The following is a 26208-nucleotide window of genomic DNA, read 5'->3' as shown; positions in this document are numbered from 1 at the left end:
AGTCTTTGGGAATTGGAAATATGGTGTGGATGGATAAATTTGCATACCAGCAGATATCCCATTATATTGCCAGCCTCCCACGCCAATCTCTTGCTATTGATGTACCTAACATGATAGAAACACTGTTTGACATGCCTACTGAGGAACCCATATCTATCTCCCTAATACATAAACGGCTTATGCACAGCACTATACATAGAACACTACCACACCTGCTGGAAAAATGGACAGCAGATTTACAAAAAACATTACTGCACAAAGGTTATTGTGCAGCATGCGACAAATCCCGCAGAAAATAAGTAATGCAGATCTGAGAGAGTGTCAGGGCAGAGTGTTGTTTCGAGCATATACCTCCAAATTTAGATTGTATAAAATGGGAGGAGTAGATTCACCACAATGTGGAAAGTACGGAGGGCTGCAATGTACATACTCATGCCATATGGGATTGTCCGGTGATAAAACAATTTTGGGAAAGGATATGTAATTTCATGGCACGTATAATGAATCAACATATATCAGTGGGCCCAGAACAGGTATTGTTGGGAGAGGAGGCGGTGGGGGGTACTGGTGCTGCCCATCATAATCTCTTGCTATATAGAGCATTTTTAATAGGAAAAAAATGCATTCTAGCCAATTGGATCCACCAAGAGGCTGCTACTTATTGGCAATGGCGTAATAGACTGCATGCGTTATTATTAATGGAACTCCGAGAAGTGCAATGAAAATTAAAAAGACAAAAAGAGTTTTATTTAGTTTGGAAACCGTACATACAAGCATTGGCTCCATGAGCACGCAGTTTTGTTCTCAACCGATTAGGAGACCTTTAATGAAAGGGGGAGTGGTATCTGCTACAAGCTGGTGACAGTCAATCTCAGTATAAAGAAATCTTGACCCTTTTTTTGGGGGGGGAAGGGAAGGGAGAGGAAGTACGGGTAGGAGAAGGGGGAGGGAAGGAAATAGGGGAGGGGGAAGGGAAGAATAGTTAATAAAGAATGACATACATGTACTTATTTAACATAATGAGGGATTAGTTCTGTATGTAAGACCTTCTTTAATCATAAAGTTGTTATGTAAATATTATAGCGAAGGGAGCTACATTGAAATTGTTAATATACAAGAAGAAATGATGCTGTAACATAAAGAAGGGTAAGACAAGAGGTATTGGGGGGAGGGAGGGGCTATAGAGGGGAAGAAAAACGAACTTTATGCTGAAGTCCAAGTCCACTAAGTAAATTCAACAATAAATCGTGGTCAGCCATATCAAATGCACAGGATAAGTCAAATTGAATTAGCATTGAATTTTGACCACAGCTTAACAGTTGTAAGCCTTGGGCAATTAATGTACTCACTACAGCTTCCGTATTGTAGTTTTTGCAAAAGCCTGCCTGAAATGGGTGTAATATCCCAAATTTCATCAAGTATTTATCCAGTTCTATAGTTATCTATCCTTCAAAGATCTTTATCAAAAGAGGAATAGAAGCAACTGGTCTGTAATTTGATAGTTCTTGAGGAAGTGCAAAGTGGTTCATGTAGGAAAGAGGAACCCAAACCATGATTACGTGATGCAAGGTTTCACATTATGAGTCACCGCCCAGGAAAAGTATCTAGGTGTCATCGTTGATGATACGTTGAAACCCTCTGCTCAATGTGCAGTGGTGGCTAAGAAAGCAAATTATTAGGAGAGGAATGGGAAAAAAACTGAGAATGTTATTATGTCTTTGTATTGCTCCATGATGCGACCACACCTTGAATACTGTGTGCAGTTCTGGTCACCGCATCTCAAAAAAGATATAGTGGAATTAGAAGAAGTACAGAGAAGGGCGACGAAAGTGATAAAGGGGATGGTACAATTTCCCTATGAGAAAAGGTTAAAGCGGCTAGGGCTCTTCAGCTTGGAGAAGAGATGGCTGAGGGGAAATATGATAGAGGGATATGAAATACTGAATGGAGTGGAACGGGTAGATGTGAATTGCTTGTTTTTCTTTCCAAAAATACTAGGACTAGGGGGCATGCATAGAAGCTACAAAGTAGTAAATTTAAAATGAATAAGAGAAAATAATTCTTCACCTAATGAGTAATTAAGCTTTGGAATTCATTGCCAGAGAATGTGGTAAAAACAGTTAGCTTAGCAGGGTTTTAAAAGGTTTGGATAATTTCCTAAAAGAAAATTTCATAAGCCATTATTAAGATGGACTTGAGAAAATCTACTGCATATTCTAGGATAAGCAGCATAAAATTAGTCTGTGTTCTGGGATCTTGTCAGGTACTTGTGACCTGGGTTGGCCATTGTTAGAAACAGGATACTGAGCTTGATGGACCTTCGGTCTGTCCCAGTATGGCAATGCTTATGTTCTCATGATCACCTTTTTTATCCTTCTAAATAGGAGTCAATACTATGTAGCCTTTAGAAATGGAAAAATGTTTTGTATCTCATTATTATGTAACCCACAGGGACCAAAGTATCACAGCAGTTGGGCAAGACAAGCAATATTAGAGCCCTTTATGTTGCATTAAAGAGAAAATAATGAAACATTAGGCCCTAATGCACCTTGATAACTTCACCCCCTAAATATGATAAAAGGTTAAAAAAATCATTTAAAAAATCCACATACTCACTAAAAGCAATATCTAAAAGTAAGGTGATTCGAAAGCAATCTTATTTCTGTAATCAGTGTTCCACAGAAAAGGACTTGATGTAATAGATTGCTTGGTTAACATCCTTCAAAGAAGGAAGAATCAGTAATTTGTCAATGGCAGAATGTAATGGACAAGCTTAGGGCTTCTTTTACAAAGCTTCGCTAGCAATTCCCATGTGGCAAATGCAATACTGTGGAGGAGTGGCCTAGTGGTTAGAGCACCGGTCTTGCAATCCAGAGGTGGCCGGTTCAAATCCCACTGCTGCTCCTTGTGATCTTGGGAAAGTCACTTAACCCTCCATTGCCTTAGGTACAAACTTAGATTGTGTCCCTCCTGGGACAGAGAAATATCCAGAGTACCTGAATATAACTCACCTTGAGCTACTACTGAAAAAGGTGTGAGCAAAATCTAAAAAAAAAAAAAAAATGAAACCCATAGGAATTGAATGGGCTTTGTTGCATTTGCCACACCATAATCTCTAGCATGGCTGTGTAAAAGGAGCCCTTAGACTTTAGATAAGAGGGAGAAATGCCATACCACATTCCGTACACCATAGATAAAATTTTAAGTCACTCTTGAAGTAATTGGCTGCCAATGGAGATTTGTCAAAGCAGAGCACACATGGTCAATAAAGGCGTAAACCCTTCAATATCTGAGCAGCATTGCTTTGGACATATTGAAATTTCCTTAACTGGTATAATATTTAGTCCACGTTGATTGAACATTTTACTAATATTGTCTCTTGAAACGAGGCAAAAGGGTGCCATCCCATTTATAGATTAATTAACTTGCCAATTCTCAAAAATACAAAGCAACCTGAATTCACTAGGTCTCCAGCTGTGGCGTGGACACAGTGTGCTGGCTTAACACAAAAGGAAATACATAATCTATATATGCAATACAGAACATGTCATGGCATGAGTTGACAACCTCATTGAAAACGTCTTTTCATTCAGAGTATGAAGAATCATGCAGACCTTCGTCTCTCTATCCTCTTCTCAGACAGATCTGAAAGAAAAATTCAGAAAACCATCAATGCAGGGAAAAGGGAGAAGGAGAAAGGCTGATGAGGCTTCTCACCTGGGCCCCCAGTGCACGCCTCCAATTAAATCAAAATTGTTTGTTTTTAATGGTCTTTTAGACTGACAAGTGGGCTATCATTCCAGCACAGGAGCTGTCAGGGAACCTAGGAAAATCCTCCGCTGATAATGCCCAATGCTTCCAATTAGGAGCAGGGCCGATCCTAGTGAGCTGACGGCTCCCCAGCCTCCCCAAGGCCCCTTCCTCACTCTCTCTCCCCCCCTTTCTCCTTACTGCAAATTACTGACACAAAACGGCCAGCACACTGATAGTGGAGTACACCGTCCGGACATGTCGAGTTTAATGAGGCGATGTGAGTTTTCGGCTCTTTGCTAAATTCTTTCTTGTTTGACAGCTGCTCAAGAAGCTGAGTGTTGACCTTATAAAAGATTTAGTGTTTCTCATTATGTTCTGTCAAGCATCACAGTGATGAGTTCATGAAATAATTTGCATCAAGATATGTGTGGATTTGTCTGGCATTGTATATGTGTTTCTGTCTATGTGTCTGTGTGTGTAAATATGTGGAACTGGATATGTATACGGATAGAACTGTAACATTAATGGTCCTAGAGAAGATGGGACATTCTGCAGGTTATGATCCCTTTATTGGTCCGATATAATAATCATCCAGAGATGATGCCTTTCTATACTGTTAACTCTGAGTGCATACCATCATTCCCAAAAGAGGGTATGGTTTCCCTCTTAGGGAAACATTAAATATAGCTTTGGTTAGACTGTTTGTTAAAGAAGGACAGACCCAGAAAAGATGGCAGAAATGACAGAATCTTTATGGAAAAGGTGATTGTTTTCCCAGTTCTCTTCCCCAAAACCCAGTTTAATATAACTCTGTTTAATAATAAGGAGCCAACAAACTACAATGTCGATAAAGAAACATCCTTGGTGCCCAATTCAATTCAAGATTTGTGTTTTTAATGTCCCTTTTTGGAACGAGTGATAGACCTCATAATGTGAATGAGTTTTTTTTTTTTGTTGAGTTTGATTACCAGAGAATACATTTATATTAATTTTATAGTTGATTATGATGATTGCAATTTATGGATATGATTTTATTCTGTTTTGTTTAAGTTTATTTTAGAAGTGTGGACTATTTTCTCCCAATGCTGGAAATTTGTAATGCACCTTTACTTCGTGAGGGTTGTAGCAGAAAATAATGCATTTTTAAGTTCATTATTTTAGGTGGATCTTACTCTGAGGTGAGATTGTGTAATGCAGTCTGTAATTTACTTGTAAGTTTGGGCAACGTCATCCTAAGCTCATTCTTAGGGACAGGGAACCTCCAGTCCCCACGAACATTAATTCACATTGGTTTTCAGACTAACTCCAATGAATATGCATGAGATAGATTTGCATACAGCTGAAGCAGTATATATGCAAATCTCTCCCATGCATATTCATAAGGCCTAGCCTGAAAAAAAAAAACAAATCGAATGGTGTCCATGGGGACTGGAAATTACCTACTATGGTTGCTCTGCACTGACCTGGTGACGGAAGCAGAACTCTCCAAAGTTAGTCCCAAATATATTAAATTAGTACCATTTAAAGTACTACTTACATTCACAGGCCTTTTCTACGTTAGGGTCAGAAACAAAATCAACCATTTCCATTTGCTCATTGTGGCCCCTTCTGCTGATAAAACTTCTCTAAATGAACAAAACATGGGTATATATAATTTGAACCAAAGCAGCTGAGACCCAAATATCTAAGGAACATGAAGCCCAGATTGGTTGGGGGGGGGGGGGGGTCTTCCATCGTCATCCTGCAACCCTTTGTTTCTACAAATGTTGTAAGTTCCTTATTGTATGAGTGTTGTTCAGAGTGAGGTAATGTCAGTAATCTTTCTCATTTTCTGAACAGAGATTAAAGCAGCAAGGCTGTGTTTCTTTACAGTAATATCTGCATGCCCAAGGCTGCATACCTGAACTGCCTCTTTGGATCTCATGCTGCTGTAATGCCCTTATTTGCAGCCCTGCATTTCAGAACATTCATCTTACTCTTCATCACTTTCTGAGTGAGAATCTTATTTTCCTTAGATTGTCTCTTGCACAATGAATCACATCACCCTTGAAAAGCATCTGCAAATGCTGCTACATGTTTGTTAGCACATGTGCTGATGACTGTCATATCTCTGAACAGGGAAAAAAAAAATTGGTCAGGCCTGATATTATGGAAAAGTATTACAGGTCCATATTGGATATATATGTACAAATAGCCGGGCTGTGCAAGGGATAGACTTTATATGTTTTCTACATACATGTCTATCCCTTGCACAGCCCGGCTATTTGTACATATATATCCCATATATATGCTGGCCCCCAGACATCCCAATGGCTTGTTTTTATAAGCCATTGGGATGTCTGGGGGCCAGCATTTTAATTAGACTGGCCAAACAGAAATCCCAGCAGAGCAATGGGGGCAGCCTAGAGGGCACTGCAGTGCACTTTACATAAAAAGTCCCAGGTACAACTTTTACTGTAACCCCCTTATATTGTACTGTGAGCCCTCCAGAAACATTAAAAAAAAAAACCAATGGTACCTCACAGTGCGTCACTACAATAGTCCTCAAACCTGCAGGTGTCACCTATATGTAGGTACAGCAGGTACTTAGTGGTTTTTGGAGGGCTCACACTTTCCACCATAAGTGTACCAGTTAGGGTGGGATATGGCCGTGAGTCCCCTTCTGTACAGTCGACTGCACTGACCACTAGCCTACTACTGGGAACAGCTTGCTATTCTAATTGGAAAGGCCATCATATCTGAAGCTGCCTGGTATGTACTGTCACAACTTTGGGGGGTGGGAGGAGGTCAGTGACCACTGGGGGATTAAGAGGGGATCATGCCTTAATCTGTCCAGTGGTCATGTGGTCATTTAGGCAGTGGCTTAGGAAGGTGGAGCGGTCTGCCCCGGGTGCACGCCGCTGGGGAGATGTCGAATCCACTGGTTCACTGCTTTCTCTGCCCCGGAACAGGTTACTTCCTGTTGCGAGGCAGAGAGAGCAGGGAACCAGCGGAGCTGACGCAGCTCCCGGCGACGTGCACTCGGGGCGGAGCGGCCCTCCCGCCCGCCCTCTTTGGTAAGAATGCGCTCCGGGGGGGAGGTGTGCTTGTGCGCCAAGGGGGGGTGCGTGCGTGCGATGAGGGGGGTGCGCCATGCTGCACCCAGCGGGGGGTGCGCAGCGGCAAACCGCCCCGGGTGTCAGCCACTCTCGCTACGGCACTGCATTTAGGGCACCAGTTTGTAAGTTAGTTGAGCTTGAAATAGGTCTAGACAAAACCATCTCGATTTTTGCTCCAGACATTTTGGTTTTGTTCCATTATGGCAGAAAAGTGTCTAACTTTTGGGAACAAAGATCACTTCTATATGTACTGAACCCCCGGGTCCCTGTTGGGAGTATCAGAACTGTCTGTTCAACAGCCTGGCAAGTTTTGAAAGCTAAGTGACTTTCATTATTTTCAAGTACACAAGTTGATATATTTTTTCTCCGAGGACAGGCAGGCTGCTTGTTCTCACTGATGGGTGACGTCCACGGCAGCCCCTCCAATCGGAACACTTTACTAGCAAAGGCCTTTGCTAGTCCTCGCGCTCATGCGCGGCCGTCTTCCCGCCCGAACCGGCTCGTGTTCGTCAGTCTTCTTTTGTCCGCGCTCGGTACGGTCGTGTTTTCGCCGTGTCGTGCCCCGCAAAGTCGACCTCGCGCGTTCTTCGTGTTGTTTTCAAAAAAAAAAAAAAATCCATTCTATGTGTGGAAAGAGACTTTTCAGTCTTTTTTTTCCCCCGCTATTTCCAGCTTTTTCACCCCGGTAAGTTTTCTTTCGTCGTCGGGGTAGGCCGCTTTTAGGCCTCGGGTCGAAGTTTTCTTCCCCTTGTTTTTGTGGTGCCTTTTCCGCCATTTCGACTTTTGATCTCGCCGGCGTGATTTTTCCGCCCATGACATCGAAGTCTCCCAGCGGCTTCAAGAAGTGCACCCAGTACGCCCGGGTCATCTCGCTCACTGACAGGCACGCGTCGTGTCTTCAGTGCTTGGGGGCTGGGCACCGCCCGCAGGCCTGTAGTCTGTGTTCCCTTTTGCAAAAGCGGACTCAGGTAGCGAGATTGGCCCAGTGGAACGTTTTGTTCTCGGGCTCTTCGTCGGTATCGAGTGCATCGACGTCTTCAGCGTCCAGAGCTTCATCCTCGGCCGCCAGTGCATCGAGGCATCGGCCCTCTGCATCGGCGCTGAGACATCGGACAGCTGCATCGACGTCGGTGGTACCGGGACCTCGTCGGCTGATGTCGTCGGACGGTGGTGCTTCGTCTGGAGTGCAGGTGAGGGCTGTCCATTCCCCTCCTGGTGGCGGTGAGCCTTCGGGTGGGTCTCCCCCTACCCTGAGGGCTCCTGCGGTACAGCCCCCCCCCCGAGACCGACCTCCTTCGGCCTCGGCCCCGAGGAAGCGACGGTTGGATTCTACGTCCTCCTCGTCGGTGCCGGGAAGCTCCGGTGACATGCTTCGTCCCAAGAAGTCGAAGAAGCATCGTCACCGGTCTCCTTCCCGTGTCGGCACCGAGAGATCTGGGTCGCCGAGGGAGTCGGCACCCAGTAGGCATTGGCACCGAGAGGACCGCTCACCCTCTGTCCAGGCGGTGTCGATGCGCTCCACTCTGGACAGCCCGGAACAGCCTCCATGCCCGGAACAGGTTCTGACGTCGACGCCTGCATCGACATCCATGCCTTTCTCTGCAGCCACTCTGAACGAGAGCCTCCGGGCCATTCTCCCAGAGATTCTGGGAGAGCTGTTGCGCCCTACCCCTCCGGTACCGGCGGTGCTTGCGCCACCGGTACCGTCGAGTGTGGCGCCGGCTGGTCCATCGCCCGAGGTGAGGTCTCCGGCGTCGGTGCCGCGTGCGGTACCGGCTGCCGTCGCCTCCCAGGAAGGCTCCCCGACTACGTCGGCGGAGGGAGCTTCGCCGATGCGGGCGAGGGAGTCTACCTCTCGACGCCCCCATCGTGGAAGTGGCTCCACGGAGTCGAGTCGGGCGAGGTTGCAGACACAGGTCCGTGAACTTGTGTCTGACACCTAGGGTGAGGCCTCGTGGGAAGAGGAAGAAGACCCCAGATATTTCTCTGACGAGGAGTCTGAAGGTCTTCCTTCCGATCCCACTCCCTCTCCTGAGAGGCAGCTTTCTCCTCCCGAGAGTCTGTCTTTTGCTTCCTTTGTCCGGGAGATGTCTACGGCCATCCCCTTCCCGGTGGTTGTGGAGGACGAGCCCAGGGCTGAAATGTTTGAGCTCCTGGACTATCCTTCTCCACCTAAGGAAGCGTCCACAGTACCCATGCATCATGTCCTCAAAAAGACATTGCTGGCGAACTGGACCAAGCCTCTAACTAATCCCCACATTCCCAAGAAGATCGAGTCCCAGTACCGGATCCATGGGGACCCAGAGCTGATGCGCACTCAGTTGCCTCATGACTCTGGAGTTGTGGATTTGGCCCTACAGAAGGCTAAGAGTTCTAGGGAGCATGCTTCGGCGCCCCCGGGCAAGGACTCTAGAACCTTAGACTCCTTTGGGAGGAAGGCCTACCATTCTTCTATGCTCGTGGCCAAAATTCAGTCCTACCAGCTCTACACGAGCATACACATGCGGAACAATGTGCGGCAGTTGGCAGGCTTGGTGGATAAGCTCCCCCCTGAGCAAGCCAAGCCTTTTCAGGAGGTGGTCAGGCAGCTGAAGGCGTGCAGAAAATTCCTGGCCAGAGGGGTGTATGACACCTTTGATGTTGCGTCCAGGGCCGCTGCTCAAGGTGTGGTGATGCGCAGACTCTCATGGCTGCGTGCCTCCGACCTGGAGAATAGAATCCAGCAGCGGATTGCGGACTCGCCTTGCCGTGCGGATAATATTTTTGGAGAGAAAGTCGAACAGGTGGTAGAGCAGCTCCACCAGCGGGACACCGCATTCGACAAGTTCTTCCGCCGGCAGCCTTCAGCATCTACCTCTACAGGTAGAAGATTTTTCGGGGGAAGGAAGACTGTTCCCTACTCTTCTGGCAAGCGTAGGTACAATCCTCCTTCTCGACAGCCTGCGGCCCAGGCTAAGCCCCAGCGCACTCGCTCTCGTCAGCAGCGTGCGCCTCAGCAAGGCCCCTCGGCTCCCCAGCAAAAGCAAGGGACGAGCTTTTGACTGGCTCCAGCAGAGCATAGCCGACATCCAAGTGTCAGTGCCGGGCGACCTGCCAGTCGGAGGGAGGTTGAAAGCTTTTCACCAAAGGTGGCCTCTCATAACCTCCGATCAGTGGGTTCTCCAAATAGTCCGGCACGGATACACCCTCAATTTGGCCTCAAAACCTCCAAATTGTCCACCGGGAGCTCAGTCTTACAGCTTCCAGCACAAGCAGGTACTTGCAGAGGAACTCTCCGCCCTTCTCAGCACCAATGCGGTCAAGCCCGTGCCATCCGGGCAAGAAGGGCTGGGATTCTATTCCAGGTACTTCCTTGTGGAAAAGAAAACAGGGGGGATGCGTCCCATCCTAGACCTAAGGGCCCTGAACAAATATCTGGTCAAAGAAAAGTTCAGGATGCTTTCCCTGGGCACCCTCCTTCCCATGATTCAGGAAAACGATTGGCTATGCTCTCTGGACTTAAAGGATGCCTACACACACATCCCGATACTGCCAGCTCACAGGCAGTATCTGCGATTTCAGCTGGGCACACGTCACTTCCAGTACTGTGTGCTACCCTTTGGGCTCGCCTCTGCGCCCAGGGTGTTCACAAAGTGCTTGGCTGTGGTAGCAGTGGCACTTCGCAGGCTGGGGGTGCACGTGTTCCCATATCTCGACGATTGGCTGGTGAAGAACACATCCGAGGCAGGAGCCCTGCAGTCCATGCAGATGACTATTCGCCTCCTGGAGCTACTGGGGTTTGTGATAAATTATCCAAAGTCCCATCTTCTTCCAGTGCAGAAACTCGAATTCATAGGAGCTCTGCTGGATTCTCGGACAGCTCGCGCCTATCTCCCAGAGGCGAGAGCCAACAACTTGTTGTCCCTCGTCTCGCAGGTGCGAGCGTCACAGCAGATCACAACTCGGCAGATGTTGAGATTACTGGGCCACATGGCCTCCACAGTCCATGTGACTCCCATGGCCCGCCTTCACATGAGATCTGCTCAATGGACCCTAGCTTCCCAGTGGTTTCAGGCTGCTGGGGATCTAGAAAACGTGATCCACCTGTCCACGAGTTTTCTCAGATCCCTGTATTGGTGGACGATTTGGTCCAATTTGACTCTGGGACTTCCTTTCCAAATTCCTCAGCCACAAAAAGTGCTGACCACGGATGCGTCTCTCCTGGGATGGGGAGCTCATGTCGATGGGCTTCACACCCAAGGAAGCTGGTCCCTCCAGGAACGTGATCTGCAGATCAATCTTCTGGAGTTGCGAGCGATCTGGAACGCTCTGAAGGCTTTCAGAGATCGGCTGTCCCACCAAATTATCCAAATTCAGACAGACAACCAGGTTGCCATGTACTACGTCAACAAGCAGGGGGGCACCGGATCTCGCCCCCTGTGTCAGGAAGCCGTCAGCATGTGGCTCTGGGCTCGCCGTCACGGCATGGTGCTCCAAGCCACATATCTGGCAGGCGTAAACAACAGTCTGGCCGACAGGTTGAGCAGGATTATGCAACCTCACGAGTGGTCGCTCAATTCCCGTGTAGTGCGACAGATCTTCCAGGTGTGGGGCACCCCCTTGGTAGACCTCTTCGCATCTCGAGCCAACCACAAAGTCCCTCAGTTCTGTTCCAGGCTTCAGGCCCCCGGCAGCCTGGCATCGGATGCCTTCCTCCTGGATTGGGTGGAGGGCCTGCTGTATGCTTATCCTCCCATACCTCTGGTGGGGAAGACTTTGTTGAAACTCAAGCAAGACCGAGGCACCATGATTCTGATTGCTCCTTTTTGGCCGCGTCAGATCTGGTTCCCTCTTCTTCTGGAACCGTGGAGATTGGAGTGTTTTCCGACCCTCATCACGCAGGATGAAGGGGCGCTTCTGCATCCCAACCTCCGGTCCCTGACTCTCACGGCCTGGATGTTGAGAGCGTAGACTTTGCCTCTTTGGGTCTGTCAGAGGGTGTCTCCCGCGTCTTGCTTGCTTCCAGGAAAGATTCCACTAAGAGGAGTTACTTCTTTCTGTGGAGGAGGTTTGCCGTCTGGTGTGACAGCAAGGCCCTAGATCCTCGCTCTTGTCCTACACAGACCCTGCTTGAATACCTTCTGCACTTGTCTGAGTCCGGTCTCAAGACCAACTCTGTAAGGGTTCACCTTAGTGCAATCAGTGCATACCATTATCGTGTGGAAGGTAAGCCGATCTCAGGACAGCCTTTAGTTGTTCGCTTCATGAGAGGTTTGCTTTTGTCAAAGCCCCCTGTCAAGCCTCCTACAGTGTCATGGGATCTCAATGTCGTTCTCACCCAGCTGATGAAACCTCCTTTTGAGCCACTGAATTCCTGCCATCTGAAGTACTTGACCTGGAAGGTCATTTTCTTGGTGGTAGTTACTTCAGCTCGTAGAGTCAGTGAGCTTCAGGCCCTGGTAGCCCAGGCCCCTTACACCAAATTTCATCATAACAGAGTAGTCCTCCGCACTCACCCTAAGTTTTTGCCAAAGGTTGTGTCGGAGTTCCATCTGAACCAGTCAATTGTCTTGCCAACATTCTTTCCCCGTCCTCATTCCTGCCCTGCTGAACGTCAGCTGCACACATTGGACTGCAAGAGAGCATTGGCCTTCTACCTGGAGCGGACACAGCCCAACAGACAGTCCGCCCAATTGTTTGTTTCTTTTGATCCCAATAGGAGGGGAGTGGCTGTGGGGAAACGCACCATATCCAATTGGCTAGCAGATTGCATTTCCTTCACTTACGCCCAGGCTGGGCTGGCTCTTGAGGATCATGTCACGGCTCATAATGTTAGAGCCATGGCAGCGTCGGTAGCCCACTTGAAGTCAGCCACTATTGAAGAAATTTGCAAAGCTGCGACGTGGTCATCTGTCCACACATTCACATCTCATTACTGCCTGCAGCAGGATACCCGACGCGACAGTCGGTTCGGGCAGTCAGTTCTTCAGAACCTGTTTGGGCTTTAGGATCCAACTCCACCCCCCGAGGGCCCTGTTTGTTCTGTTCCAGGCTGCACTCTCAGTTAGTTGGTAAATTTTTTAGGTCAATCTCAGTTATGTCCTTGCCGTTGCGAGGCCCAATTGACCATGGTTGTTGTTTTGAGTGAGCCTGGGGGCTAGGGATACCCCATCAGTGAGAACAAGCAGCCTGCTTGTCCTCGGAGAAAGCGAATGCTACATACCTGTAGAAGGTATTCTCCGAGGACAGCAGGCTGATTGTTCTCACAAACCCGCCCGCCTCCCCTTTGGAGTTGTGTCTTCCCTTGCTTTGAGTTGCTACTTATGGGACTGACGAACACGAGCCGGTTCGGGCGGGAAGACGGTTGCGCATGCGCGGTGCGCATGAGCGCGCGAGGACTAGCAAAGGCCTTTGCTAGTAAAGTGTTCCGATTGGAGGGGCTGCCGTGGACGTCACCCATCAGTGAGAACAATCAGCCTGCTGTCCTCGGAGAATACCTTCTACAGGTATGTAGCATTCGCTATGTTTGAACACTAATAAGCAGATATTTAAAAAAAAAAAAAAGCAAAACCCTAATATTTGAAAAGAATATACAAATGTAAGGGTTTGGAGGAGGTTTTGGCCAATGATGAGTAAGAGCCCGGTGAGTGCTTTAAAGATAGTGGCTGCAAAGTGAGTCCCAGCATCCGGGATTTTTGAGGTCTTTCCTCCTCCCAGTGGTTTTTTCAGACATCACTCCATAACAGTAAGAAAAGAGTTTCTACAGTTCATGTTTTCAGTGGCGTAGGAAGGGGGGGGGGGCGGTGGGGAGGTCCGCCCCGGGTGCACGCCGCTGGGGGGTTGTCGCCTCCGTTGGGTCCTTGCTCCCTCTGCCCCGGAACAGGTTACTTCCTGTTCTGGGGCAGAGAGAGCAAGGAACCAATGGAGCCGACGCAGCTCCCAGCGACGTAGGCTCGGGGGTGGATCGGCCCCTCCCGCCCCTCGCTGCCAAAGTATGCTACAATGCGTTCCGGTGGGGGGGGAGGGGGGGCGCCGTGCTGCACCCGGGGGGGGGGGGGGGTGCGCGGCGGCGACCCGCCCCGGATGCTAGCCGCCCTCGCTACGGCACTGCATGTTTTGGATTTAACTTTTGGGAACGCCAAGTCCTGCCCAAAACAGACTTGATGCTCCCAAACGTTAGACACCTTTCTGCCATAATGGAACAAAACCAAAATGTCTGGGGTGGCGAAAAATGTCTCAAATCAGAGTTTCGAAAATCTTAACAGACATTTTGGCGAGAAAAGCATCCTGCCACTTTATGACATTTTCAGATGTTTTTCTCTTTTGAAAATGAGCACCACAGTTCTCACAAGGAGTGGAAGAAAGTGACTGTGTATAAAGTTTTTGCAGCCCTGCAGGTATACTGCCTCTGCCTTAATTGTCCCTGATTGTTTAAACCTGCCTGTTTTTGAAGTTAACTATTATTACTATGTTACTATGTTACTGTGGTTCACAGCACATCCACCCTGCTGAATGACTAAGTGTGTGGAATGTAGCCTTATTTAGCCTCCTGGAGTTTTCTCCAGTCCAGGCCCATGCTCTAAACAAATACATTGTGTAACTGGCCAGCTCTCATGTTCCAGAGCACACTCTAAATGACCACCTAGGGTGACCCCAAAGGTAGGGGCTTACACAGGGATTCTAGAAATGAGCCCCCAAAGTATTGCCCAATGCATTTATATGGGGGAAAAGAGTTCTAACTTCTATAGCATAGAAACTTAGATACAGTGAAATGTAGAAGTTAGAGAATGGGGCAAGGCAGTTTAAAAGGTAGAATTTACTCTTCCAAACTGCTTCACCCCCAAAAATGTATCCCCTTCACAACTGCCCCATCTCGAAAAACTACCACCTGCAAACTGCCCCACACCTAAAAACTACCTCCTGCAACTGCCACACCACCCTGCATACTGCCCCACACCAAAATAGTTTAATAGTAATACATTAGTATGATGACTAAATAAGCATGTAAAATTTCTTGTTGAAATTCAAAGTGGTTGCTGAGAAAACAGCAAAAAAATCTCTAGGGGGTTACTTTTTTTTTTTTTGCCTCACCCTGTATATTCAAGTTAGCGACTTCTTCGTTCTTTGCAGCAGAACCTCTTGTAGGTTCCTTCATTCCATCATATTTTCCAGAATGTGTGGGAATCTCTGTTTTGTGTTACTGGTCCCAGTCTGTGGAGTAATATTCCCTTATATTTGCATAAGCTGTCTTCTCATCAACAGTTCCAGGTGGCTCTTAAAACATATCTTTTTCAGGTTTATGGCTAGGCTGTTCCCTACGTTTATTATTTTTTTTTTGGGGGGGGGGGGTTAGGTTTTAGTTTGCCCTTTTCTAGTTTTTGGCACCCATCATGGAGCTCTGAGTTAGGACAAAAAGTGCAGAAGTTTAACCAATTTTTCTTTCCTATTATGGATTGTAGTTCAATTTCTTTCTTTAGCTGTTCTTGATTATGTTTTTTACAATAATTATTGCAAACCACCTAGATGGTTTATCCTTTTGGCAGTATATCAAAGATAAACTTGAAACTTTCCTTTAAAAAGTATTTATTTAGATTACTCCTGAGCCTATAACCTCTTAACTTCATCCTATGCCCTCTCATTCCAGAGTTTTGCTTCATTTGAAAAAGGCTCACCTCCTATACATTAATGCCACAGAGATATTTTAACATCAGTATCATATCCCCTTTCCCACCTTTCATCCAGAGTATACATATAGAGGTCTATAAGTCTGTCCCCATAAGCATTATGATAGAGACCAGTTTTGTAGCTGCCCTCTGGACCAACTCCATCCTGTTTTTATCTTTTTGAAAGTGCTGTCTCCAGAATTGGGGTCTCGCCAGAGATTTATACATGGACAATATCCCCTCTTTTTTTCCTGCTGGCCTTTCCTGTCCCTCTGCACCCAAGCATCCTTCTGATTTTGACCGTCGCCTTTTCTATCAGTTTGGCAACCTTAAGATCATCAGATACAATCACCACCCCCCACCCAAGTACCGCTCTTCTTTTAAGTACTTCACCCCCTATACTATACCATTTCCTTTGATTTTTGCAGTCCAAGTGCATGACCCTGCATTTTTTAGCATTAAATCTTAGTTGCCAATTTCTGGACCATTATTCAAGCTTCACTAGATCCCTCCTCATGTTATCCATACCCTCTAGGATTTCTACCCTATTACAGAGTTCCGTATCATCTGCAAAGAAACAAACCTTACTGGGCACTCCTTCTGCAATATCACTCAAAGATGTTAGAAAGAGACAGTCAAAGGGAAGAGCTATGTGACACACCACTGATAACATCCTTTTCCTGAGAACAGAGTCAGTTTACCACTACCCTTTGTCTCCTTCCACTTAACCAGTTTTTAACCCAGTCAGTCACTTCAGGGCCCCTATCGCGGGCACTCAATTTATCAGTCACCTATGCAGAACCATGTCAAAGGCTTTGCTAAAATCCAAGTCCATCATATCTAGCATCCCTCCCATATCCAATTGTTTGATCACCCAGTCAAAGAAATCAATCAGATTTGTCGGGCAAGATCTGCCTCTGCTGCCTCAGGTCCTGCAGTCCATTCGATTCTAGAAATCTCACAGTCCTCTGTTTTAGAAGTATTTCCATTAGTTTACTCATCACTGAGGTAAGACTAAAAGCCTGCAATTCCCAACCTCCTCTTTACTTCTGCTGTTATGGAGATGAACCACATCTGCCCTTCTTCAGTCTCTAAAGATGCATTGAAAGTGTTAGATAATAGAACCACAAGAACTTCTCTGAGTTCCTTGAGTACCATCAGATGTATCCCATCAGGCCCCATCACTGTGTCTATATTTAGTTTAGGTGACTTCTCACGAACACAGTCTTGTGAGAATCCTGTTCTACCACACATCCATTTTCATTAGCATTTGTTTTTTGTGGTCCTACCCCTGGCCCTTCATCTGTGAACACAGAACAGAAATAGCTGTTAAGCAGTTCAGCTTTATCCTTGTCAGCTTCTACATATTCCTCCCCTTCACCCTTGAGCCCTACAATGCCATTTTGGCACTTCCTTCTTTCAAATCTAAAATATGTCTTGTCCCCCAATTTTGCCATATTGGTTTTCTTGTCTTCCGTTTGCATTCTAAGCTTTTCTGACAGCATTTCCAGGTATTTTTGCCTGTCTTCCTCTTTCTGCAATGTCTTTATGAAGGCTAACTTTTCTTTCCCTTACTTTTTCAGCTTCTATATTTCAGAACTAGTCTCAAATGATGACAGTCTGTGTTTTGGACCTGTGACCAAGGTATGGTATTCTGCTAGTGTGGAGATCTTGTAGCAGTCCCATTTGTCACTAGATGTTGTATTTGTGTTTTAGGGCCTGTGTAATATTTACAGTGCTGCCTTTTCAAGGATAAGGTTGTTGATCTATGAGTCCTGAGAGTTAATGCTGTTATGGTATGGTAAAGTTTTGAGTGTGTTTTTGCACAAGTTTGTGCATAGAGTTTTCCAGTGAAGGGATTGTATGTTGCCTTATTGAGGGGACATCAAAACTTTAATATAATTTTAGCTTGTCATAGCATTTAGACAGGGTTTGTAAAATAATCACAGAACATATGTACATGTATCTTTTTTCTTCTGAGATGGCAACCCTAGTGCGGACAGTGGGTTGTGCAGGAAAATGGTGCAACAGAATGTGTTGCAAGAGACTTGGGGTGGGACATGAGTCAGGGCAAGGAAGGGCATGTAGAAAGGCAGATGTCAGTTTTTTCCTGCCAAAAAGATGGCTACCCTAGTCTACGTGTTTAGGAGGAATTGAGATACGCTCATGACCCAGAAGATTAGATTGCCAACTTTCTTGTTTTTTTTTTTTTTTTTTTTAAATCAGCAGAATTTTACATTAATTTCCAGAAGGTAGAAGAATAGCTAATATATTGTGGACATTTTTCTAAGTCTTAAACCTTAATCTGCTAATTTTGTCACCCCTTCTCCCAGTAAGTGAGCCTGCATGGGCATAGCCAGACCTGGCATTTTGTTTTGGTAGGGGGGGCAGAATTAACAGTTGACTAAGTAAACCGTCTGTCCTGCATCAAGATAAACCACATGCACACTTATGGAAACCTTGGAAACACATTTTTAAAATGAAGTTTCATTATCCCATAACTTAAACTTTACCAATAGACTTGAGTCTGGTCAACCTCTCAACACACATCACAGTATTCTGGAAAATAATTACTGGAGTGGCACATATCCCTCAACTTTACTTTATAAGAAATATAAAATGCCTTACTAAGCTGTATTAATAAGTCTTCTTGTCCCTTCCTCTGGTTGTATTGCTTTCTCTCCTTTCTGAAGATGACATTAACCAGTTCAAGTCCCTGGAGTTCCTGACAGTGTTCCTTCCACTCCCTTCTCCTTAAGAAGGAGTAGACAAATAAAGGATTATCTGTAAAATTACTTTGTGAAGTAACAATAAATTCTGCAAAGAAGCTTCTTAGAGCCTATGTGGCAAGCTTAACAGCACCAATTCTGAACACACAAATATCAGTATTGGTACCTTTAAAAAGGCAGCAGTGATTATACAGAACCGCTATATGTTTCCTATTGGAAAAGCCAGACAAATCAGACTCCTATGGATGCACGCACAAGTTACATGTGTGCACCAGAGTGTTCCAACTTCTGTTCCTTCCTTGCCTGCAGTGCTGCGGCTCAAACCCAGAGAGAGACTGAGAGAGATGACAGCAATTTTTTTAAATGTACCATTAAATTCTTGCGGGACTGAGTGAGGGCAGGTTAACTTTTTGCGGGGACAGGTGGGGATGGATTAGATTCCCCACAGGGACGGACGGGGATGGGTTAGATTCCCCACGGGGACGAATAGGAACGGGTTGGATTCCAATGGGGATGGGCGGGGACGGGTTTGATTTCTGTCCCAATGCAACTCTCTAACACAGACCAATCCTCACCAATTACAGAATAAAGGATAAAAATTAGAAAAGGAAACACTGAGAAATCGCATTCTCTGTAAGAAGGTACAGCAAAGCAGAAATAAAAATGGATTATCTACTGTAGGGAGCAAAATACTAGATCACTTTCTAACCCAAAATAAAGCCCACAAATAAATTATCTGGATACCCATGAAAAGTTAAAACTTGTGGGACAACAGTGAGGTGTATTTTCAAAGCACTTAGACATACAAAGTTCCATAGGTTGCTATGGAACTTTGTAAATCTAAGTGCTTTGAAAATGAGCCCCTATAGTAACCTATGGAACTTTAAGTGCTTTGAAAATGAGCTCCAGTTACTCCAACGTATTAGTGGACCATAACCACAAAAGTATAGTATGGATACATTTTCAATATGGTAATACTAGAGCCCAGCTAAGGAACAGGTTATTTTGAGTTAGTCTTCACTAGACCAAACTTACTTTCCTTGAGCCATCACCATCCAGCTGGATAGGCAGTGTCTTAAAAGGTGGATGATAAAGGATTTATTTTTACATTTGTATCTCACATTATCCCAAGCAAGCTCGGGTTCAATGTGGCTTACATTTGAAAATACAGCGAGACAGAATAATAGAATTCAGTTATATCATGGGATTAAATAGATGGATATGTCTGAAACATTTAATAAATTGAGATTAGCCTATATACCCAACTGGGCATTTAAAAGTCTGTCCTTTAAGGATACCGCATGTTCAGAAATCATAGCCATATGTATAGACATGCATACACCATCACAGGCATCCCTACACACATTGCAAAAGTAAACAACTTCTAAAGAGTACATCCAAAGTTTAATTTTCATTTTCTCATTTCCATTTTCAAAAATTCTAGGCAGCAGACGTATAGATCAGTAGCACCCAAAGCAGTCCAAAACAAGTAAAGTCAGAAACAACACAGTTTATACCTAATTGTTCAACCATCCTTAGGATTCACCTTTGGATTTAAAAAGTAAAACCACATGCATGTAAGGACTGGATAAACAAATTAAAACAAAGTTTAAAGCAAATGCCATCAACATGTAATACTTGGTAGCAGTAATGAAACAGTAATGGAATATTCACATAGAAAGCAGCTTGAGCCAACAGATTTATTTTCCACTGAACATAATTAACTTTGTATGAACTTGGTGGCTAACAGTGTGCTGAACTTGGACAATGTTTGTAATATGTATTACTTCAAAATAAAAGATGGCTTGGACTTTCAAATAAGTGTTCAACTTCAGAAAACAAATATCTGTGCCATTGCATGATTTATAATAAACTGCACCTTGGGTGTTAGGGGAAAGGTCTCATAACGTCACATTGCCTGTGTCCTGTATTCTCACTCATCAACTGGACATATTATTTGTTGGCGTGTGTGACTAATATAATCGTTAACAAAAAACCCTGACCTCCTTTTTTTAACGTGCAGGTACAGTAATTTCTCCACATTCAAAACGTGTACTTAACACATAAATTTTTTAGCTATTTTTGTTTTTTCCATCACATTACTTCAATTAACTGCAATGTTGCATAAAAGATGGTGCTCTGGTATAGTATTAGTGAAAGGACAAACACGTATCTGCAAGGTTCAAACATTCCCTGGACCCCGACAGGTTCCTGTTTCACCTGGGCTTTATCGAGGGATCTAGATTATTGCAGATCTGGTTGAATAAAAAACTACATCAGCCATCATCCACAATTATGCACATACGAAAAAATGTCTTATAGTGATGCGTGCAACAGCTAAATGTTCTCCTGGCACTTACATGTGTCCTTCTCACATCTGATTCCAGTCGCCACTACTGAAAATGGCGGCAGCCTCTTTAACGATTCAGTTACCGGATATTGGTGTATATCACCACCAGAAATAGACACTGGCTATATGTAACACCCCCGATGTAAATGGGTGTTAAGACCCGCTGGTTCTAGCAATTTAAGGTGGTATGACCAGAATACTTGCTGCAGAGAGAAATATTTGGAAAGTTAGTTGAGGAGATGCAAGGCTGAAGATTTGCCTAGAGCACCTAATAACCTTTACGTAGAACCCATTTCCTCCTCTTTCTAATCTGAGTCACATGAGCATGATATTATAATCCATCTTCTCCACCTCTCCAGCATTTCCAGTGCCTGCCTCCAGCTGTTCATCCATGAGTTCATTTCATATGTCTGAATCCCCAGTAGAGGCAATGTTGCAGAGACCTGGCCTTAGTCCTGGAGAAAACGGGATCTTCTCTTGATGGTGATTCCATTTATTAACCCATGAAAAAATGGGCCTTTACAGGACATTGCAACAACCCCTGGTTTTGAACCCATTGACAATCGGACCACAGACATCAGCTCTGTATTGGTGGTGGTGGAGGGAGTCTGAAGGAGATCAGGAGCTTTTGCAGAGCTGCAGCTCAGTCACATATCACCCAACAAAGGGTTAAAATAACTAGAGCTGAGTTATAGTCTACTGAAACTCTGATTGCATGCATACATAAAATGTATTGATTGTGAGGAAATGTCATTTCAATACTGGACTCTGTACCTTATCAACATTACTAAAAAAATGATCCAATATATATTTTTTAACTAAAGTAAAAGCTGAGATTTGAATTTCCTAATTACAAGCATTTCACTACATGGATATCACTTCTGGGTCACCAGCAACTATGCTAGCAAGTCTCAATCCAGATATTTTTCTCAGTTCTGTAGGGAGCTGCAACTGAATGAGCTGAAAGTGAATCACCCAGTTGGTATATGCTCTTGGTGTGATATATTATGGAGCTCATTTTCAAAGCACATAAACATGGAGGGGTATTTTCGATATGACATCTTAAGTCCTACTTTGGACATTTTGCTGAAAATGTCCAGTACCCGAATATCAAATATAGCAATTTTCAAAACAATAAAACATCTATCTTTTGGGGGGGGGGGGGGTTCTTTCGAAAATGGCCACTTGCTAGATATGTTTGTGCTCTGTGAGTATCTTTTTGGTCCATTTTCGAACAAAAAAAAAAAGTGTCCAAGTGAAAAACACACAAAATCAAGCCATTGGGATGTAGGAAGAGCCAGCATTCTTAGTAGGCTGGCCACATAAACATCCCAGCAGAGCATTGGGGCACACTAGGGGGCAATGTAGTAGACTTATAAAAGCTCCCAGGTACACAACTCACCATTGCTCCCTTATATTGTAGAGTGAGCCCTCCAAAACCCACCAGAAACCTACTGTACCCAACTATACACCACTACAATAGCCCTTATGGCTGCAGGTGTCACATATATGTGTGTGTACAGCAAGTGTTTGGCGGGTTTTGGAGGACTAACACAATTCACTACAAGTATAACAGTTACAGTGGATTATTTGCCTGGGTCCCCTTCTCTACAATGCACTGCATCAACCTCTAGGCTACTCCAGGAACCTGTTTGCTGCATTAATAGGACTGGCTATAACATTTGAGGCTGTTGTAGAGGCTGGTATGTACTGCTAATGCAAGAAGATGCTATGATATTCTCTATCAAATTACTAAATTGGGAGAAATTTAACTCCTACAGTGCTTTGAGCTGGAACTGAAGCCAGAAATAGGTTTATAGAGCCAGATCAAAACCTACACAACTGCTGGCTGGCTGGCCAGAGAAAGAGAGGCATATGAATGCCTTCCTAAACAAGAAGAATTCCTTCTGCACTTATCGTTTTCTCTAAACTAGTTGTGCCTGTTATAAATGTATAGTTTGAAAACATAAAGACATAGAACTTCAGTTTCTAGTCCTCAAAGTTCTCTGTGAGACCAACTTAGCTATTTATTTATTGAGGAAATAAGTCTTCCATTACGAATGTTTTAGATTTAAATTTTATATGTAATTCTGGGTTGTTAGACCAATTTTTATGACCTGTGATCAATTTTCAGCCATCAAATTTGGTTAAGCAGAATATAAATTATTACATTAGTTTAGCTTAAGTTTTCAGGATCATGCATGAGATGTCTGCATACAATGGATCTCTATCTCGTGCATATTCATTGTGGTAATTTTGAAACTTGGCCTGGCTAGATGTGCCTCCAGGAGAGGGTTGAGAACCCCTGCTCTAGACCAAGCTGTTGGGCAGTAAACATACAGGCTTCTATTTCTAGACTAGACTGTGAGTACATGTGCACAGCTATGCATACATTCATAATTTGCCCAGCTCTTCCTTCTGTGTTCCAGTTTAAAAGCAGATGCTGTATGAGTGGAAATTAAAAGATGAGTGGAAAGTAAAAGCAGGGTCTAAAGTATTTCCTTGTTGGTAATGACTGTGAGCCTCTTTTCACAGGTTGGTCCTCATCTGGATACCTTCGCAAACTCGGATGCACGACAGAAAGCTTTCAGTGCCCAGCATACAGATGGCATAGCAAGAAAAGGCCTCAACAAACAAGGCATATACACTCCCTGCTGAAAACATGGCAAGAGCAAGAGTCATTTTAATAAAGCATTTAGTAGTCACATACTGAGAAACCAACGTGTAAACTTTGTCACTGAAGAAATCCTGCATGCTGTAACTGCCACCTAACCTCCAGCCACCACCACCACTCTCTGTACAATGTTTCTTCTGGTTTGTTTCCTATGAATATTCTACACTGGATCTCACTTTTAGTCAAAGTAGTTACGCTTTTTTTCATGATTACTGTACCAGCAGTCTGCAGGTTTGGGACAATGTAATCCCTCTCTGTAATGTTGCCAATCCTGTTCTATGCAATTATGCAATCATGATCTATTCTTGATGTTCTAACACCCCATTTCAACTCAGAGCATTCAATCCCTTTTTTATGTAATAGAATTGAATAAAGTTATGCAAGACAAATGGAATAAGTCTCCTGAGGACATGGGGAAAGGTTGGCACCATGGCAGAAGTCTGGTGTTATGTTGAAAAGAGAACTTGCACCAGGGCACAAGTCAGGCTTGATGACAGAAATAGATTTCAGTATCCAATGAAACAGGTGAAAGGGGATTAGCTGCTAGCCCTAATCAGCTCCCAAGAGATAGGAAGGGTACAGAAACAGGGAAGAATCCTCTTACTGAATTCAGTAAATTACCAAGTCCTGGGCAAGGTGGCACTCACTGTGCTCATTAGAGATTGAGTGCTGAAATTTGCAACATCATTTTGTAAAAATGAGACCTCCAGTCTGAACTATTGCACTATCATTATGCAATAAACCATGAATGCCTTAAGATATTGTTTGTAGGTTGTTTTTCTAAATTGGCCTTCAAAAAATTCTAATAGGGGAAGGGAGTTGTAGTCAGTGTTGAAGAGTGGATGGTGCCCTGATGCTTGGGTCCTGTCCAAGGCAACGGCTTGACTTTGTCACATGAGTGGGTTTACTTCATGTTCTCATACTGTAAGAGCTAATCCTGCTCCAGAGGGGATGCTTGCTTGCAAGTTTCATTCTGTGTGTCCTTTCATTAAAAATATTACCCAATTGCTGTGAAGGGGGGGGGGGGTGGTGATGAAGGGCAGCTCAACCTGTTACCAAATCTGCTTGATACTGTAAATGAAGTCACACAGACAATACATTGAAAAACAATATGGGAAAGGAATGATTCATTACTCCTGAAAGTATAATTGAAAGTTTTCTTCTGTTCGTGGCACCAGTTTTGGGTTCTGGTACCCTCAGCCTTTATTTGTAACTACCTGGATGTTTTGTCCATATTTCATATCTCCTTCCAACATCCTTTAGTCCTGTTATTGCAGTGGCAGTTCTTCTGGACTCCTGCAGTCATGGGTCCTGATTCCGGGTGTTTTCTGTAATGACTGAAGCTCCCTTGGCTAATATGAAGGAGTGGAGGACCAGGGTAGGACCCTGGCTAGGACCCTTTGCATGATGGTGCACAGCACTGCCACTGAGCCACTAGGCCAGACCCAAGTTGAAGTGTTTGTGTACTCTTACTAGTAGAAAACACAAGTCAAGCATCAGTACACTGACTTGAGTTGTTGCTGCTGTGATAAAAAGAATCATTGGTTGCTACACTTCAGTTCCAGATTATCCTTTTCAACACTATGATCTGAAGGATTGAAATAAATTTTACCTTGGGTGAATTGAATCACAGGACAAATTGCAAAGGTATTCTCCCCGGTAGAAGAAATGTGTTTCTTTATATTCAGTCCCAGCATATTTAATGGCATCCTGGCAATTCACACTCACTGAGATCTCACATATAATCTTTCTAGGCTGTTGTGATACTTCTTAAAGGAGCAACAGAAATGATGTTATATTAATTAGCTTTCAGTGCCAAAGAGATCCCACCCTCAATAATTAGAGGGAGACTGGTCTTTAAACATGAGCAAACTTCTCTGTAAGATCTTGGCTTCTGATTCATGCCAGTACTAGGACTGAGCTCTGTCTAAATCATCTTTGAACAAATAGTATACCACTTTTCCCATTCCTGTTCCTCATCACATGTCAATAATACACCGAAACCTTTTGCTCAGTGTGCTGCTGCAGCTAGGAAGCGAATAGAATGTTGGGTATTATTAGGAAAGGTATGGAAAACAGGTGTGAGGATGTTGTAATGCCGTTGTATCACTCCATGGTGCGACCGCACCTTGAGTATTGTGTTCAATTCTGGTCGCCGCATCTCAAGAAAGATATGGTAGAATTGGAAAAGGTGCAGCGAAGGGCAACTAAAATGATAGCGGGGATGGGACGACTTCCCTATGAAGAAAGACTAAGGAGGCTAGGGCTTTTCAGCTTGGAGAAGAGACGGCTGAGGGGAGACATGATAGAGGTATATAAAATAATGAGTGGAGGATTTACAGGTAGAGATCAGCAGTGGAGATATAGTCCAATCACTAAAGGAGATAGTACATAAAGTGGCTAGTGCCAGATATAGGGAGATACAATTTAGAATCATTATGAGAGCGTATTTTTCTCCCATACAGGCTTATTACGCAGGTAGATTGCAAGAAACACATTGCAGTAAATGTAATTTTCAGAGAGCAACACTGTATCACATGTTTTGGGGATGTCTGGTCATACAAAAATTTTGGGGTCCAGTGCTGGAATATTGTGAGGCCTTGCTGCACAGGAAGCTTCGGCTAGAGACTAAAACTGTTGTGCTTGGACTACGGGGACGAGGGTCAATAATGCGACATAAAGAAAGTCTATTTATCTATAAGGTACTAATTGTTGGGAAGCAATGTATATTACAACATTGGACACAAGATATAGGACCATCCTTCTGGCAATGGAGGAGCTCACTGCACTCCCTGGTGCGAATGGAAGCACGTGCTATGTCCAGTAGCCCTAGAAGTAGACAACGGTTTTGGGAAGTTTGGGAACCATATGTACAGGCTCTATCAAGCAGAGCTTGTAGTTTATTGGTGAACACACTCACGGGAAAGGAAGGGAAGGAAAGTTAATGATATATATGTTTATT

The 26208-nt window shown here is 44.6% G+C and overlaps 1 protein-coding gene across 1 annotated transcript in view; it reads left to right on the top strand.

Annotated features, from left to right (window-relative positions):
- The window catches only part of CFAP77 (cilia and flagella associated protein 77), a 142743-nt gene extending 118750 nt beyond the window's left edge, over window positions 1-23993 (top strand). Inside the window, exon 8 of the mRNA XM_030206833.1 lies at window positions 23108-23993. Coding sequence (XP_030062693.1) covers window positions 23108-23230 — 123 coding nt within the window. The 3' untranslated portion in view covers window positions 23231-23993. The remainder of the gene's footprint in view (window positions 1-23107) is intronic.
- Window positions 23994-26208: the final 2215 nt, after the last annotated feature.

Source organism: Microcaecilia unicolor, chromosome 6, assembly GCF_901765095.1.
Source record: "Microcaecilia unicolor chromosome 6, aMicUni1.1, whole genome shotgun sequence".
In the NCBI taxonomy this organism is placed as follows: Eukaryota; Metazoa; Chordata; class Amphibia; order Gymnophiona; family Siphonopidae; genus Microcaecilia; species Microcaecilia unicolor.
The sequence above is the reverse complement of the archived record's forward strand: the minus strand, read 5'-3'. Positions and strand labels throughout refer to the sequence as shown.